This window comes from Mercenaria mercenaria, chromosome 15 (genome assembly GCF_021730395.1).
Source record: "Mercenaria mercenaria strain notata chromosome 15, MADL_Memer_1, whole genome shotgun sequence".
Taxonomy (NCBI): Eukaryota; Metazoa; Mollusca; class Bivalvia; order Venerida; family Veneridae; genus Mercenaria; species Mercenaria mercenaria.
In genome coordinates, this window is record NC_069375.1 from 62,298,939 (window position 1) to 62,318,086 (window position 19,148).

Below are 19,148 nucleotides of genomic sequence, written 5' to 3' on the forward strand. Positions count from 1 at the left end.
AGTTGTCAGCAAGATTGGGTTGTCAGCAAATCTGAGTTATCAGCAAGATTGGGTTGTCAGCGAGTACAAGTTGTTGGCAAGATTAGGTTGTAAGCATGGTTGGGTCTTCAGCAAGATTGAAGCATTCATTTTTTTTCTGCAATAATTGTAAGAAGAATGCAAGGATTCTTCCTTTGAATAATTTATATGGAAAAAAAGTAACTTAAAAAGATTACACTTCTTAGTTATGTGTTGTAAAAAACTGTATTTATATATTACAGGTCAGGCCTGTGTAAGCTGTGGTCAGTGCCAGATTGTTCAGAGATAAGAACACTTAGAGGTTAGTATTATCGGATTATTTAAGAATTAATATATGCAGAACCATGTTTGAACAGTCATATCAAACCAATACTATGAAGTTATACACTTGCAGAATAATTTCATGAGGATGCAGTCTGAGTGAATTATATGCATGGCAAATAACAGATTGGTATTATTGAGGTGTGATAAAACATGGCTGTACTAGAATATTTTGATTCTAATATGTCTTTAATGTAAACAAGTAAAAATAGAGTGCTAAAAAGATTTAACAGTAGAAATAGATAAATTGTCTTAAGTTCAATAAAGCATATTACACACACAGGGCCTTTCGAATGAAATAAATCAAGGAATAATGATTTTGCTTCTCAATCGAGAAGCAAGTTACTGTTTAAGTTACAATTTTCCTATTCAGGAAGATAGGGAAAATACATAAATTCTTCCCCAAACAGGAAGTGTCCACTACTGCATTCATAATTTTTCCTCAAGATTTCCCTGAAAATCATTTGTTTGCATAGAACTCGCATGTTTTTTTGAAAACCTGCTATGCTAGCTCAGCAGATAGTTTTATAAGAAAAATTATCTCAAGTTTTTAACTCCCAAGAGGGGTCGTGCTTTTCTCAATAATGTAAAAGAATTATAAAGTATCTGAAGTTATTTCTCATTCTCTGTTTGTCCTGAAGTAGTTTTGTAAAGAACTTGGCAGCACTGGTACAGAATCCATTCTAACAAACTACATGTGTATTAATAAACTTGTCATTTTTAGTCCTTTACATAACTGAAGTACTGTTGAGAAACAAAGAAACAGGAAAGTCTCATGTAACAAACATGTTTAATACATCTATGAACTTTTTGCAGGTCACAACTGTAATGTAGGTGCAATAGTATTCCATCCTCGCGCTACTATAGATTTAGAAGACACAGCGTGTTGTATGGCGTCTTGTAGCCAGGATGGGGCTGTCAAACTCTGGAATCTTGTGGGGTAAGCTATATGCTCATAGACTCTAGACTAGTCGTACTAGTAGCTGGGCTCCAGATAAGCATCGTTTTATCGTTATAACAGAATAATTTTCATCAGTAGTGAATTAAATTCCAAAACCTGCCGTTAAAAACAAAAATCCTTGAAATCACTAAAAACGCCAAGCAACCATCTTCCGATCATTATGTTAACATTGATGTTTTTGTCATGGTGTTGAATTATGAATACACCACTAATGCAAGTCAGCGATAATACCCGAACCGTGCCGTTATTAGCATGCTAGAATGATCTCGCCTTCTAAGAAATTGCGAATATGGTGCCAGCAGTAAGAAAGTGAAGATGAGCAAAAATAAAAAACTGACAGCGCATTTCCTTTTATTATTCATTTTGTGACAAGAACGAAAAAATCTTATGAAGAAATCAGGGATGGAATTGTATCAGAGATCGTCAAATGTCATTGATTCTGGTCAGAAAAAGTCAGTGAAACACAGTGGACTAAATCATTTAGTAAATGCAACAGAAAAATTTCCTCAGTCATGGAAAATGGCCTATTGGTAAAACAAGCGTTATTAAATGAATGATAAACACGCTCCCTCCTACAACAAACTAAAAGGTTAAACTTTTTGCAAAAAAAAATAGTAATTGAAAATTTAAAAAAAACTAATTGAATTTAAAATTTGGTAGTGAAAAAACTAAATGCAAAAAAAATCAAGAAGTGAAAAACTAATGGCATGAAAAATTATCTGGAGCCCTGTAGTAGTATAGAAAAGTTAACGATTGTACATTGAAGTCTGCTGAGGTCAAGTCACTCTCTACTCACCATTGTTTGTGTAAGCTTCATTGGCATATACTATTAGGCAAACCATCTAGCAGATTTGCCTAGTGTTGGTTGTACTTACCTTTCACTATTGTACTTGCAGAGAATAAGCAAAAAATTCTGGTAGCTGTAAATTAACTTGACATCATTATTTTCAAGATTTAATAATAAACTGTTGATAAATAGTAGACAAGTTATTTGGAAATAGGATGAAACTTTTTTATCCACTCTTCTGTGATTTCTGTTTTTATTCTCCACTGCTATTTCAGAGATGAACCTGTGGCAGATATTGAGGGCCATGCACCATTCAGAGTATCAAGGTTGGCGTATCACCCATCGGGCAGATTTTTAGCCACATGTTGGTAAGTTGTTTTCCCTTACCAATGTCTTGGAAATTGTAGCCAGTCAGTGTTATTAAATTGAGTTTGGGGACCAGTCTAGGAATGCAACATTTCCATTGGTCGATTACTAATATCATTTCAGAAACAACCAATGAAATGCTCTCATTTTGAGACTGGTTTCCTAAGTCTGTGTTATAACCTTTGTGCCCTGGTTACCTTAATAAGGGTATCTTCTAAATCTGAATGAGCAACTGCATTTTCTTTCATTAGTTTCTAAAATGTAATTGTCAGTTTTTCAATTTGGACAGTACCACTTATTATTCAAAGGGGTGTTCACTGAAAATTTTCTGATACAGTGCAGACCAAGATCAGCCTGCAGAGGGACGTGCAGGCTGATCTAGGTTTGCACTTTTTTGCAGAAGCAGAATCACTTGCAACCAATAGGCTAAAAGCTAAAATCATTACGTACTCAAAAATTTTATACTATTAGTGTTTAAAAATATCTTATTTGTATATTTCACTGAAATCAGTTCTGGTACCACTTGATGTAAAAAAGCTGCATCGTCTATGATTACATGCAAGTTCCATAACTTTTGTTTTTAAAAATTATGCCTTTCGACTTGCAATTTTGTAAGGTTATATGTAAGTGGTATTCAGTACATTAATGGAATGATGAATTTACACACTATCACTGTAGTGACTGACATGCGTGTGGTCATACTTACTTTGATTTTACAAAATTATGCCTTTTGACTTGCAGTTTTAGTTAGTTTTGAGTAAGCTGTATTAGTACCATAATGAATGATTGAAACTTCAACAATTGTCCATGTTCTGACTGTATGTATTTTAGCAGGTTCCATAACCTGTTTTCAATTCTACAAAATTATCCCTTTTTCGATTAATATTTATTCAGTACAAAGCTTTGAATAGTTGAGCGTTGCTGTCCTCTGACAGTTCTTGTTCATCATTATGATGATATCACACTTGTTATGAATAGACATGTAAATATGGAAACTTACTGACTCTATCTGTTCCATTTAATTTTAAGTACAGTCAAACTTTGTTTGCTGGAACTCCTATTTATAATTCAGATACCATCCTTTACTCGATCGAAACATCAGATTCCAACCAAGTTCTTTTATAATATATTGGTCAATGACTCAAACAACCATTAACTCGAACGAATTTTGTTGGTCCCGACAGGTTCGAGTTAACGGAGTTCGTCTGTACTAGATCTGTAATGAGAATCTACATTTTCCATTCGAATACGAATTCTCCAAATGTAAGGCATTATTGCATACTTGTTCATAAACTCAGTGAAGGTTGTGGACAGGCAGTAATAATCAACACTCTTCGTATGTCATCTCGGCCTTTTCTGGTTGTAATGAAAAGGAATTGTGCTTTTGTGGTCGAGTAATGCTGAAATTTGACACAGAAAGTAAGAAATCGCATTGAAGTTGCAGATTATCATTATTATTGATCCACTACCTTAACTGAGGTTTGAAATATTTGTGAAATTCAAGATGAAAGAATGTGATACAAATCATGACTTGATTCATTTTTTCATACGTTTTGTAGTAAAGAATGGAAACACATACCAAGAAGGTTGTTGTTTTCAAAGTAACATGTAATTCTTTGAAATGAGGGAGAGGTTATTAGTCAAAGAGATGATTGGTATTCTATTTATAGTTTTGATAACTCATGGCGACTGTGGGATCTTGAAGCTCAGGACGAGATATTACATCAAGAAGGACACAGTAAACCAGTCTATGATATCTGTTTTCAGTGTGATGGAGCGTTAGCAGCAACCGGGTAGGTTTGTTTGTTTCTTTGTTGTCTGGCTGGCATTGGACATTTCATACACAAATGGAAATTATTAAACTACAATTTATATCTTACATTCACAGTTGTGATTTTCCTTCCTTGAACACTTGTTTTAATTGACTGTATGTTTCCAACTTCTGAAGTTATAGATCTTTGAAATGACAAAATCGTCAGTTTAAGACAGCAACTGGAACACGCCCGGTAATCTCCAGAATCATAACCTTTCGGTTATGTATGAAAATGCTTCTGCTGTGATTTCCGGTTATGATGGTTTTCACGTAAAAACAGTGATACAGGTAAGGAATTCTTACGTTTCCCTTCTAATATTACTATAAATTAAAAATCAGCGAATGCTATTCGATGCACGATTGAACAGTGATTACATACATACCAGATTTTCCGTGCAGTGACCGACTGTTTGCTTCCTGTTAACTTTAGAAGTTGTGTACATGATGACATTTTAGTGTTTCTGTGCCACCCATACCACTTTCAGCTATTGTTTTCGAACACATACGTTTTCTTGTGGCAAATAGTCGGCGTCAGTCTATCAATTATTCACAAACGTTTCATTTTATCCCCACAAAAACGTGTGAGAGTGTCGTTTACGATGGAAATATTGCAGTTTATAAGGTGTTATGATTCGTTTGATGATGTTATGATTCTTCAAAGGGGGTTATGATTTCACGTTTAACAATATCTGCCGTAGGAAATCCAAAACTTTTCTGTCATGAAAAGCAAAATTAAGCCATGGTTGTGCAGATTACCATGACTACATTGAATGTCTTATTTGTTGTTGATAATATCATTTCCATTATCTCAGTTGTTTTACGATAAAGTCGCGCTTTAAATTTTCATATTAGAAATTATATTGTAGGAAATTTCAATACTTTCAATTCTCATTACTTCTTTCTTTAAAGTACCACATATACAAAAAAGAGAAAAAAAGAACAACATTTAAAGTAAATATTAAAAAATGTGTTCTAAAATTAAGGGACGTGGAATTGAAAAAGACACTCAGCTGCAATGTGTTTGCAGCATGTCTGTCATTGCTGTTTAAAATCTTAGAGGAAGGCATTCATTAATGTTGTAAAGACTTGTTGCCCAGTCGTCTTTGCTTTACTTCTTTATGCTGTATATATGAACTGTTATTGTAAATATGTAGAATAAAATATGATTAAACTAAACTACGTCTTTCAATTCTGTTTTTTGTTTGTTTGTTTTCTTAACAACCTGAATTTTTTGTGGTCCGACGGACCAGCTAGTTTTCAGAGTTCACTTCTCGGACCGAAAGTACACTGTCCCCGCGTCATCGGACCAGGGTTTGTATGTCGATTCATGCATTCCGTTTCAGCAGATACTGTTTTACAAAGAATCATAACCCCCTTTGAAGAGTCATAACATCATCAACCGAATCATAACACCTTATAAACTGCAATATTTTCGTCCTAAACAACGCTCTCACACATTTTTGTGGGGATAAATTGAAACGTTTGTGTAACATTGATAGACTGACGCTGACTATTTGCCACAAGAAAACGTATATGTTCGAAAACAGTAGCAAAAAGCGGTATGGGTGGCACAGAAACGCTGAAATGTCATCATGTGTACAACTTCTGAAGTTGACAGGAAGCAAACAGTTAGTAGCTGCACGGAAAATCTAGTATGTATGTAATCATTGTTCAATCGTGCATCGAATAGCATTCGCTGATTTTTAATTTATAGTAATATTAGAAGGAAAACGTAAGAATTCCTTACCTGTATCACTGTTTTTACATGAAAACCATCATAACCAGAAATCACAGCAGAAGCATTTTCATACATAACCGAAAGGTTATGATTCTGGAGATTACTGGATGTGTGGAATAGGGAGTGCCTGGGTAACGTCAAGTAAAATGCACATATATCATATATGAAGTATGTAGAGAGTTGTGACATCTGGACAACTTGGCCTTTACACAATATCACAGCCGTGCAAGTTCATTTTATAAAAATTGTAAACACATGGGTTATATAGGTTTATTATTGCAGATGCTGAAGCAGTGTTAATGTTATGAAATTATTGTGAATGTTACGCATTTACATAAATTGTTCTGTTTTTATTTCAGAGGTTTAGATGCTTATGGAAGAGTATGGGACCTTAGAACTGGAAGATGTATAATGTTTTTGGAGGGACATCTCAAATCTGTCCTTGCAGTTGATTTTGCTCCAGATGGGTAAAAAGAGTATTAGTTATAAGATGTATAAGTAGGTGTTTGGGCTTGCATCGTTCACAGTTTTCTTTAATCTTTAGCCTGCTGGCTGCAGGTGATTCTGCCGTTGCGAACAGTGCAGACCAAGATCAGCGTGCACGGCTATGCAGGCTTATCATAATCTGCACTATTCGTTATTCAGTTAGTAAATTTTTATTTAATACCCCTTTGAATAATGAAATTGTTTAGCCCAGATTTAATGATTAGCAATAGAGCAAGCTAAAGGTTAAACAGCTTAATGGATGGAATCCAAACTTGGTTAGAAACATTTTGTTTAAAGTTTCACTGTTTTGAGAGCTTAGAATAGAAAACCCTTTAGATGACCTTTTCTTGTGAACTGCTTCATGGATATTATAATGAGGTTAAGAGTGTTCTTGCATGGACTTTCCTTTTACTTTGGTTCATCTTAACCCTAACCCTGCTAAATTTCTAAAATGGACTGGTCCATCATTCAATTTGGGTAATACCATTTATTATTGTGTCGAGCCTGCTTGTGGTGAGTTCAACTTAGACGTCACTTTTGGCGGGTCTGTTTATGTGTGCGTGCGTCTGTCCATCCGATTTTGTCCAGACCATATCTTTGACATGCATGGCTCAATCTTGTTTATAATTGGCATGAATGTTTACCTCAATGAGAAGGAGTGTCTTGTGCAAACCCCGTGTTCCTACCTCAAAGGTCAAGGTCACAGTTGGAGGTCAAAGGTCAAATTGAAGTTTTTCTGGAGCATTTCTTCTTCATGCATGGTGGGATTTTGATGTAACTTGGCATGAATGTTCACCATTATGAACATCCGCAAGAACCAGGTCCCTAGGTCTAAGGTCAGGATCACACTTAGATAGCTGGTGGGCTCGACATTCTGCTCATGAGCATACTTGTTTGAAGGTGTGTTCACTGAAAATTCACTAACAGAATACTGGTAGTGAACAGTGCAGACCATGATCTGCCAGCACGGATGTGCAGGCTGATCTTGGTCTGCACTGGTGGCAAAGGCAAAATCACTTGAAGCCAGCAGGCTAATGGTTAATGGGGCAATATTTCCATAAATTTAAAAGTAATGTCAAACTACAAAATTAAATTGCAACAAACGAAGAAAATTCCTATGTTAACTTCGAATTTTGACACTCTTGAGTTTAAGCCACATGAAATAGCCATTTTGGACTGTGCCATGAAATCTTATGCCAAAGAAATCAAATGATTACACAGTATACACTTCAAATAGATTGCCTCTCGCTGTTGTGGGTTTGAAACCTAACTTGGGTGTATGAATTTTTGACGTGGCTTGCAGAAGGTCTGTGGTTCTGCTCAGATGCCCGCTCGTGCCAGAACAAAATTCCCTGAGCAGCACCTGAAGTTTTCCTCCAGAATTGAAAGCTGAAAAGTTCTTTCTTTCATAGCTGAAATATTAATGCCAGTCAATATACAATGATTTGTACAATGAAGATGGGCCTCTGTAGCCAAGTGGTTAAGCTTGCTGGTTTCGATGCACTTGCCCTCAATTGCTGTGTGTTTGAAAATCATGCTTGGGGTAAAGAATTTTTCATGTGCGGCAGGCATCCATCCTACGGAAGACTGGTGGTTCTATCCAGGTGCCTACTCGGAAGACTAGTTGTTCTATCCAGGTGCCTGCTGAAGCCTTGAATTATGCCAAGATGGGCACCTTGAGTCTCTTGAAACTGTCAAAAGCTAGCAAGTCACCTTATGACATATAAGTATATCCATGTGACATTTAACCCAACAAAAACAAAAAAACTATCTTCTTTAAGAAGATAATTTGTACAATGTAGTTGAACAGGTATACATTTTATAAGCTTAAAATATTTCGATCAGTAGTTGTTCAGTAAGTCAGAAAGACCAGATTAGAGAGGTAACTTAGTAACTGGTCCTCTTCCTGGGAGGAGATTTTCTCAAGGGTCCGGTGATCTCCATGAGCTGAGATGACAGTGTTAGAGGTGGAAAGTTGGAGGCTGGTATAGAGTAAAACTGAATGTACTCCATGCCCCTTGAGGAACAGAAATTATGAAACTTCGTCAAATATAGGGTGATTTTAATGATGCCGTATGGCTCTTAAAATGTAGGAAAGTAAAAATCAGTTATTGTTATTACAGGTACCATCTTGCTACAGGAAGTGAGGACAATACTACAAAAATCTGGGACATAAGACAGAGACGATGTGTATACACTATACCAGCTCATAAAAATCTCATTAGCAAAGTCAAATTTCAACGTATGTATAATTACCATTTGAGCTGCACTATGAGAAAACCAACATAGTGCAGTTGCGACCAGCATGGATCCTGAACAGACTGTGTTGATGTGCAGGCTGGTCTGGATCCATGCTGGTCGCAATTGCACTATTTTGGTTTTTTCACGGTGCGGCTCAATTTTTAGCTCACATGTCACAAAGTGACAGTGTGAGCTTTTGTGATCGCGCAGCGTCCGTCGTCTGTGCGTAAACTTTTGCTTGTGACCACTCTAGAGGTCACATTTTTCATGGGATCTTTATGAAAGTTGGTCAGAATGTTCATCTTGATGATATCTAGGTCAAGTTCGAAACTGGGTCAACTGCGGTCAAAAACTGTCAGTAGGTCTAAAAATAGAAAAACCTTGTGACCTCTCTAGAGGCCATATTTTTCACAAGATCTTCATGAAAATTGGTCAGAATGTTTACCTTGGTGATATCTAGGTCAAGATCGAAACTGGGTCACATGCCATCAAAAACTAGGTCAGTAGGTCAAATAATAGAAAAACCTTGTGACCTCTCTAGAGGCCATATTTTTCATGGGATCTGTATGAAAGCTGGTCTGAATGTTCATCTTGATGATATCTAGGCCAAGTTCGAAACTGGGTCAGCTGCGGTCAAAAACTAGGTCATTAGGTCTAAAAATAGAAAAACCTTGTGACCTCTCTAGAGGTCATACTTTTGAATGGATCTTCATGAAAATTGGTCAGAATGTTCACCTTGATGATATCTAGGTCAGGTTCGAAACTGGGTCACGTGCCATCAATAACTAGGTCAGTAGGCTAAATAATAAAAAAAAACTTGTGACCTCTCTAGAGGCCATATTTTTCATGGGATCTGTATGAAGGTTGGTCTGAATGTTTGTCTTGATGATATCTAGGCCAAGTTCGAAACTGGGTCAACTGTGGTTAAAAACTAGGTCAGTAGGTCTAAAAATAGAAAAACCTTGTGACCTCTCTAGAGGCCATATTTTTCACAAGAACTTCATGAAAAATGGTCAGAATGTTCACCTTGATGATATCTAGGTCAAGTTCGAAACTGGGTCATGTGCCTTCAAAAACTAGGTCATTAGATCTAAAAATAGAAAAACGTTGTGACCTCTCTAGAGGCCATACTTGTGAATGGATCTTCATGAAAATTGGTCAGAATGTTCGAATCGAAACTGGGTCACGTGCCATCAAAAACTAGGTCAGTAGGTCAAATAATAGAAAAACCTTGTGACCTCTCTAGGGGCCATATTTTTTATGGGATCTGTATGAATGTTGGTCTGAATGTTCACCTTGATAATATCTAGGTCAAGTTCGAAAGTGGGTCACGTGGCTTCAAAAACTAGGTCAGTAGGTCAAATAATAGAAAAACCTTTTGACCTCTCTAAAGGCCATATTTTTCATGGGATCTGTATGAAAGTTGGTCTGAATGTTCATCTTTATGATATCTAGGTCAGGTTCAAAACTGGGTCACATGAGCTCAAAAACTAGGTCACTATGTCAAATAATAGAGAAAAAAAAACGACGTCATACTCAGTTCAAAACTGGGTCATGTTGGGACAGGTGAGCGATTCAGGACCATCATGGTCCTCTTGTTATTTTAGTGCAGTATAACCTTAAAATTCAGTTAACTTTTTGCTCTAGCTCCTAAGTCCAGCGTTCCTTGATTTTTTGTTTATTATATGCCCGTTTTGGAAAAAACAGGATGTATCATGTAACAGCGTGTCAATATGTCCGTCCGTCTGTCATAATTTGTGTCCATAGCACAACTTTATTACCATTAAAAGTATTGACTTTAAACTTGGTATGTAGGTAGATTGCTATTAGACGATGACTTTGCAGAGTACTTGAACCTGCTCTGTATGTCAGAGGTCATAGTCACAAATTGAGCTAAAAAGTCAAAACATGTCCACAATATTTTGTGTCTGGTCTGGAAGCAGGTCTGTTGGTCAAAGGTCAGGGTCAGAAATTAAGCCCAAAGGTCAAATCTTTCATGTGCAGAGCAAAACTTATTAACCATTCAAGTTACTGACTTCAAGTTTGGCGTGTAGGTAGGTAGATATGAGACAATGTGCAGAGAACATGAACTTGGTCTGTAGGTTTAAGGTCAAGAACACAAATTCAGCTCAAAGGTCAAATTTGTCCATCATATTTAGTTTCTGGCGCATTACTTAACCATTCAAGATTTGGTATGTAGATAGTTAGTGATGAGACATGTATGAACCAGGGTGGTAGGTCAAAGGGCAAGGCCACAGCAAGGTCAAATCTGCCCATCATGTTTCGTGTCCATAATGATCTACATTACACCCCCAGTAATAAAAAAAGATCCCCCAACCTGACACACACCAAAAAAAAAAATTTGTTGCATTCAGTTTCTTGCTCTTTAGTATTCTATCACTACCAATGTACCGTCTTTCCTCCTCCTCTCAAGAGTTTTGAAGTGTACAGAATTTGCAGATCGTCACAAGGTGTCCACTACATTTTATATTTTTTTTGTTGGAAAATCATTGCATACTTGTATCATCCCTTTAATGTCTTATAGATGTTTATGCTAAAAGTATTACTATGATATTTATTTTCAGCAAATCATGGCAGATATCTTGTTACAGCATCATATGACTCTACAGCCAAGGTTGGTGTTTCTCTGACAGTTTTACCAGAATCCTTAAGTGTACATTCCTGATACTAATCTAGTAAAAACCTGCTGTAGATAAGACATTTTTTTTCTGTCACAATACCGGTATTGTCATAATTTGGCAGTGCCATTAAATTTTATTCATTGATATAGCTCCTTACGTTGTAGCATATGTTACTTTCACATTTGTGGCAGAAGACAAAAAGTATCGTTAGAATTTTTAATTTATGCTGATTTTGTGAATTTGCTAAATATCCTATTTAGAAATGGCTGCAATTTTTTCTAAAGGGAGATAATTATTGCAAAAATTGCTAAGTTATAAACAATCAAAGAACACAAAGTTTCTTTAAAATGCATTTAAATGGAGACAATTCCATGTTCAAAAACTGATGGTGTAGAAGTCTTCATGTGAGGAAGCAGTCCGGCTGGCTTACTGAAGGTTACTGGTTCTATCTAGGTACCTGCCCATGGCTGAAATAATGCCCGTTAGGGCACATGCCCACTTCCTTCACCATGAAATAGCTGGAGTGTTGTATATGACCTTAGATTGTGTAGGTCTTATCTTTAACCTTCCTCATGCCCCCTCCCCTTGAGTAAACAAAATTGAAAGGAAAGACCACAGTTCTAAAAATAGACCTAATCTTGTTTGCAGGTTTGGGCACACCCGGTCGGAGCACCAATCAAAACGCTTGCTGGACATGAAGGGAAAGTGATGGGTGTCGACATTTCCCCGGACCTACAATACATAGCAACAGTGTCATTTGATAGAACTTTTAAACTGTGGGCCTCTGAGGTCAAAGGTGGATTATGATAGATTTTAACTGCTAGCAATTATTTGTACCAAACATAAATGGGCCAGACATAATAAAACACAAACCCATTGTAAAGTATTCTTCTATAATGTTATTGGTATATATACTGGTACATGTAACTAGAGAAGGAAAATCTAGCAAAACAGTGTACAAAGAATACAAGTCTAGAAATGTTAATTGCAAATGTGGCAATGTACATTACATGATGTAGAGCCTAGAGTGCAAAAGACTATTGGAACAATACTGAATCTGTTACAGATAATAGTGCTAGTGGCTTTAAGAACATTGCGAAATCATTTATTACATTTGAAGGGGCCAAGTGGTTAAGGTCACTGACTTCAGATCACTTGCTCCTCATCGGTGTGGGTTGGAACCTCATTTGGAAAGAAGAATTCTTCCTTAGAGCAAGTCATTCAGCTGGCTCATGGAAGGTTGGCTGGTGGTTCTACTCAGGTGCCCACCCATTATGAAATAGTGCCAGAAGAGGTACCTGGGGACTGAAAATTCCTCCACCACGTAAAGCTGGAAAGACGCCATATCACCTATAATCGGTGTGAAGTTAAATCGAACAAAACAAAACAAATTGATATTTTTTGAGGGATATTCTGTGTTTCTGGAATGCCAAGTAGATTTTCCATCACTGTTATAGTTACAATTTAAAATTCAAAAAATGATTTCCACACGAATGATTCATTTAGACGAACACTTTGAACTTTTATGCCAAAGGAATGAAATACTTTTGAATAATTTCTTCTTCACACGAAAGGTAGATTTTCAGCATTTAGTGTTTTCCTGTTTACAGTTGGCTTATATGCTTTATATGGCAGCATGTCTAAACGGACCCAGCTATAAGAAAATGCTTCAAAGATTTAGTCAAGGAAATAGTAAACAACAGGTCTCTGAGCAGCCATTTTAGCTCACCTGAGCCAAAGGCTCATGGTGAGCTTTTGTGACCGGTCAATGTCCGTCGTGCGTTGTGCGGTGTCAGTAGTCAGGCGTCCATCCGTCAACATATTCTAAAAAAATCTTCTTCTTGAAAACCACTGGGCAGAATTGCACCAAACTTCACAGTAATAATGCTTGGGTGGTCCCCTTTCAAAATTTTTCAAAGAATTTCATTCCATGCAGAATGCTGGTTGCCATGGCAACCGAAAGGAAAAACTTTAAAAATCTTCTTGTCCAAAACTGCAAGGCATAGAGCCTTGATATTTGGCATGTGACTTCATCTAATTGTCCTCTATATAGATTGTTCAAATTGTGCCCCTGGGATGAAAAGAGGCCCAACCCCAGGGGTCCCAAGTTTAACATAGACTTATATAGGAAAAAACTTTAAAAATCTTCTTGTCTGAAACTACAAGACCTAGGCCTTTGATATTTTTTATGTAGCATTGCCTTGTGGTCCTCTATGAAGATTGTTCAAATTATGCCCCTGGGGTGGGGCCCCCAAGTTTTACATAGACTTATATTGGAGAAAACTTTAAAAATCATCTTGTCTGAAACTGAAAGGTCTAGGCTTTTGATATTTGGTATGTAGCATTGCCTAGTGGACCTCTAACATAATTGTTCAAATTATGCCCCTGGGGTAAAAAGGGGCCCCACCCTGGGTGTCACTTGTTATATGAGTTATAGGAAAAATACCTTAAAATTTATCAGATCATAATTCCTAGGATGTTTTATTATATTTACCTAATGTACCCAAGTGATTACGGGTCACCTTACTGTGACCTTGACCTACTTTCTTGTTTTTTTTAAGATACAGCCTTGAAATTTTGATGACATGTACAGTTTTGCATACCGATCTTAAAACTGACTTTCAGTGACCATGAATTTGACCTACTGACTTACTTTCTAATATTTTAGCATCAGTTTGCCATTTGAAATATGTGGCTCATGTTACTCAGGTGAGTGATTCAGGGTTATCATGGCCCTCTTGTCTTGTAAATTTACATTCTACACTTTTCAATTTATCAAATGGCATTTATTTATGAAGGGTGAAAACTGCACTTGATTGTGTTTCTGCAAAAGTGTTTTTTGATTCAGTTTGTTAGATGAATTATGATCGAATGACTTCCAAAATGTAAATGTCATTTTAAAAAATGTTGCATCTTGGCAGTTTGTTGTGCATTGTTCCAGTATTTTAATGTGGTTTGTGCCTCATCAGACAGATATTTTGTTGATCAGTTATTATTGATTACATCAGGTAAAAAAGATAAGAAAATAAAATAGGTATTTATCTGAATGATAATATTTTGTGTTTTTCACATATTTTGCTCCCCTACACCCACACAATATTTTTTTGAGGGGGAGGGAAGGGTTAGGGGCACTTAAATTTACTTTTGTCCATATGTCCGAATATTTGTTGTGCATATCTAAAAATGTACTTGACCTAGAATCATCAAATGTTTTGTTCTGGGATTTTACTCAGACCGACCAGAGTTATGGCCCATGACTTAGGAAAACATTAGCTTAAAGGACCTTAAGTATTGTGTTGCATATTTCTAAAAATAGAAATTGACATATAGTCTGGAAACCTTGCAGGAATATTATTCAGCATCTGAAGTTGAGCAACTGAGATTTTGTTTGGATTCCACTGGGCAATGTCAGACATGTAGCCATTGGCTTATTCAAATATATTCATAAAGGACTTAAATGTTTATACTTGATCTAGGATCACACAAACTGCAAGTGTATTTTTACATCTAGATTATTTACTCTGTGGCACTTGAAGTGATAAAATAAGCTTAGATGACCTAAAAGCTTGTATCCCGTATCTAAAAAAGAACAGTCCTGTATCTTTACGATAGTATTACTGTAATACATGTACTTGTAAGAAAATATGAATAAATCTTCTAAACGTTTGTGTCAAGTTCCAAAGTATTCAAGGTTGATGGGTGCTGATGAGAAGATCTGAGGAGTACTACAATCCATATTAACCCCTAAAATCAGGTTAAGTTTCTCGTGCTTGGGACGTGAGCGCATGAAAAAGGTCGGTAGGTCAAAGGTCAAGATTACATTAAGGTTAATCTGCCCATCATATTTTGTTTCCAGAGTACCACTTAGTAAGCATACAAGGTATTGACCTCAGACTTATAGGTGAGACGTGCAGAGCTTATGATCTTGCTTCGTAGGTCAAAAGTCAAGGTCACAAACCTGAGTTCAAATGTCAATTCTGACCTTTGCATGTTGTTTCTAGAGCACACCTTCAAAGGTATTCAAGGCAGGTGGGTGGTGATGAGACGATTTAAGGGGTGCAATAGTTGAATATTACTCGCCACATTAACCCCTCTGGTGCTCTGAATTTTAGCGCATGAACTTGGTCGGTAGGTCAGAGGTCAAAGTTACAGCAAGGGCAAATACGTCGGTCACTTGTGTCAAGGACATAATAACCATTCAAGGTATTGATTTGAAACTTGGCGTATAGGTACTTGGCGATGAACCGATGTGTAGGGCCATTGACCATGATAAGCTTGTTTGTCCTCATCAAGGCTAAGTTCGGAAATGGGCGACATGGTCGTAAAAGCTGTCATTAGGTCAAATGTTAAGAGAAACATTGTCAGTACTGTAGCATGTGTAGTGGGCATGTTTTTAACCTGTGAAATCTGGTCAGAATTTGTCATGATGAAATCGAGGTTAAGACAGTTATTTGTATGTGGTGAAACACTAGGTAAGAGAGCAGGTGCCACTTTTTCCATTTGATCTGAACCTAGAAATAATGTTTGTCTTGTTTTTGGAGTAGTCTTTGGGTTCGAAACTGAATCATCTGTGGTGCACAGGTGAGCGATACAAGGCAGTATTGTTGCATTAAACGATATTGATTTTGGAAGATCGATCCAAGATCATGACAGCATTGAGGCAGCTACTTCATCCTATAGAAGTTTTATCCGTTATACCCACACAATTAAAATTGTGGTGGTAGGGGTGCATAAAGTATTATCTGTGTTCGTTAGTGGAGGTCAGTTCATCCGTGGTTGTGTTCTGAAAATCGTGTCCGGTGTAGAATCTTGTCTTGCTTGGTTGGAATTCAAAATATCTTTACTCAATTGACCAACGAGGTCAAGTTCATACTTAGAGTGTACTACATTAGATGGATATTTAAGTAAGTTGGTAAAACATTCACCATGGTAAGACAAAAAATTAACGTCAAGCTCAAAGTTCATAGTTGCACTTTAGATCACATCTGTTTTTTTCTTCATACACAGATGGATATTTAAATAGCTTTGCATAAATAACAAGGTAACATATCCTTTACAAGACTTAGAGCCCTGAAATAAAAGTCAAGATCACACTTAGAATGCAGCCTAAAGATTTGAATTCCAACTGGAAACATTGTGTCGTGAATATTGCATAGTGTAGGTTTCCGTTTTTTCCAGTTATTGTTTTGTTTGTTGTTTTTAGCTCACCTGTCACGTAGTAACAATGAGCTTTTGTAACCACCCGTAGCACATCCGCCCGTCCGCTAATTCTTGTGAAGACGATAGCGACCACATTTTGCGCTCGATTTTAATCAAACTTGCATACAACTTGTATTGGCGTAATATTTCGGTTCTGTTCGAAAACTGGTTCATAGGTTCATAGGTTCCGGAGTTATGGGGCCATGAAGGGCCAGAGTTTGCTATTTCGGCTTTTGCAGTCATATACAGACTTTATTTATGGTTCGATTTGATATAAACTTGCAAAATATCTTTTAACAACAATAGCACGGGTATGAAACGTTGCCTGCGGCACAAAATGTGCCGCACTGAAATGAAGGCATCGCGCTTCCGACGGCGCAGGCATTGCGCAGGATGTTTACAAAAATAACGAGCACGGTGAGAAAAATTGAATGTTTTTGGTTATTGTCTTGTTACAGTAAACACTTTTTAGAAATCGGGGAATGCAGCGGGATGTAGTTATGTCTTGCCGACAAATCCATGCCCAGTTTGTGAAGAAATATGTAATATTGTTATTTTGCGCGTGTTTTTCATCGGATACAGTAACGTGAAAATTACAAAAGCAGTGCATATTCCGAGTCATTTCACATCCTGCAGAAAAAGGAATGATGTATTTCTGTAGTATATTATAAAAAGACATGATATCTGATCGATTGAGATAAAATACATGTCAAGAAAAAGGCATAACCCCTCGTTCTGCCGACTTTTCAGTCCAGTGCCGCAGGCATCTCGATGGTGCCGCAGGTATCGCGAGAGGCGCAGTCATCTTGAATACCATCGTAGTCAGTAGTATGTGTAATTTCGACCAACTAACATGTATTAAAGTACAATAAAAAATCAATAACAATGGTAGTGTTATTTCTAGGGCTCAAAAAGGGCAGGGTGCTACTAAAAAGGGGCAGGGGGCATCCGTACCGCGATTAGGAAAGAAGGGCATTTTCTAACATGTTGTTTGAGAGGGCTTTAGAACAATTACACCTGATTATGGTGTTGCTTCCCTTGCATTGAAGTAAGGATTACAATCAAATACAATATTATACAGTTCATTTCTTTAATCAGTTGAATAATTTCATATCTTTTGCAAAATTAGCATTCATATAATGTAATCTAGCAATTCTAATTGTGATGAAATTAGCTGTATCAATTTTGTCTTCAATATTTCAGTGAAAAGTATTCAGAATGTACTGCAAAACATCAACAGAATTATTTACATATAGTACACATAATAACAATCAAATATGTTATCATTCAACTTAACTGACTAACTTATTTGACTTGCAAATGTTTCTATTATCTCCATTTAGTAACTTTGTTTTGAAAAAGTACATGTTTACAAACAGCACTGTGATACTTAAGTGAAAACCTTAATTCAGCTAGTTCTTTAAAGTATTTAAATGTACTGCAAAACATCAAAAGAATTATTTACATATAGTACACATTATGATACAGATACAAACAAATATGTTATCATTTAACTTAACAATGTTTCTATTATCTCCCTTTAGTGACTTATTTTGAAAAATCATACAAAAAGCACTGTGATACTGTGAAAACTTCCAGATAATTGGACAATATTGAGAGTATTTTCTGGTAAAAACAGTCAATTGTCAAAACCCTTAAATTTAACAAAATTTAAAGACAGAGTGGTAAGCTAAATGTGCAAAGCTTAGAATATTCATAAAAATTCACAAGCTCATAAAGTGAAAACAGTTAAATTGTCACACATTTTATCAGTATTCAAGTACAGATACAGTCATATCAAGTAATTCAGCTAGTTTTCAGCAGTCTTTAACTTAAATATTAATTCTACGGGGCTTCTGCTTATGCCACAATCTGACTGTTCTTTCAAAGTCAAGGTATTTGTCACCTTTGTGAACTAGCAACAGTTTGTTTGTTGTTTCAACCTTCAGACGATTCCTTATATCAGTCACTGTTCTATTCACATCTGAAAAAACTCGTTCAACTTCAGCAGTGCTGAGTGGAAGGACAGCTGCAGCTGCACACATTTTTTCAATGGAAGGGAAGATGTCACCAGCAGTGTTTTTCAAACTGCTAATTGTCTTTACTAAAGTTTATCAATGTCTCTGACCACATTTTTCAGCTGGTCCCACTCTAGAAGGCACTGATCTATATCTAATCCAAAGTGATGGGCCAGTATTTCAATTTCATCATTACCAGCAAAGCATTCTGTGTTCTGCATAGTGAAGACAGCCATGCTGTCAACGATATCAATGTTCTCTAGACGCATTTCAATGTTATCAATGAGATTGTCAATGAATTTATGCTCAGCTTGTTTCACATGGTTCATTTGTTCTTCAGTCGGGGTGATGTTAAAGTCTGTCATAAGTTTCTCTGCCTTCTTCAAGCTGATTCCATCTGAAGTTTGAAGTTTTCTTAATGTACTGACGGCAGCATCCATTCGTGGTTTGATGACGGATAGGTCAACACTGTTCTTTTCAAATGTTAAAGCTAACTGTGTGACAGGTCTGAGTGCATCACACAGGAAGTGAATAATATGCACAGTTTGGTAACACTTT

The 19,148-nt window shown here is 36.6% G+C and overlaps 1 protein-coding gene across 1 annotated transcript; it reads left to right on the plus strand.

Annotated features, from left to right (window-relative positions):
* Nucleotides 1-252: 252 nt before the first annotated feature.
* On the plus strand, nt 253-15,039 carry LOC123556367 (U4/U6 small nuclear ribonucleoprotein Prp4-like; the record flags this gene model as incomplete). The annotated part of the gene is made up of 8 exons (XM_053525422.1): nt 253-319; nt 1,156-1,279; nt 2,363-2,455; nt 4,124-4,246; nt 6,364-6,471; nt 8,614-8,732; nt 11,317-11,366; nt 12,022-15,039. Coding segments are annotated over 8 exons (843 nt in total), but the record flags the coding sequence as incomplete, so codon positions are not given.
* Between the last annotated feature and the right edge of the window lie 4,109 nt (nt 15,040-19,148).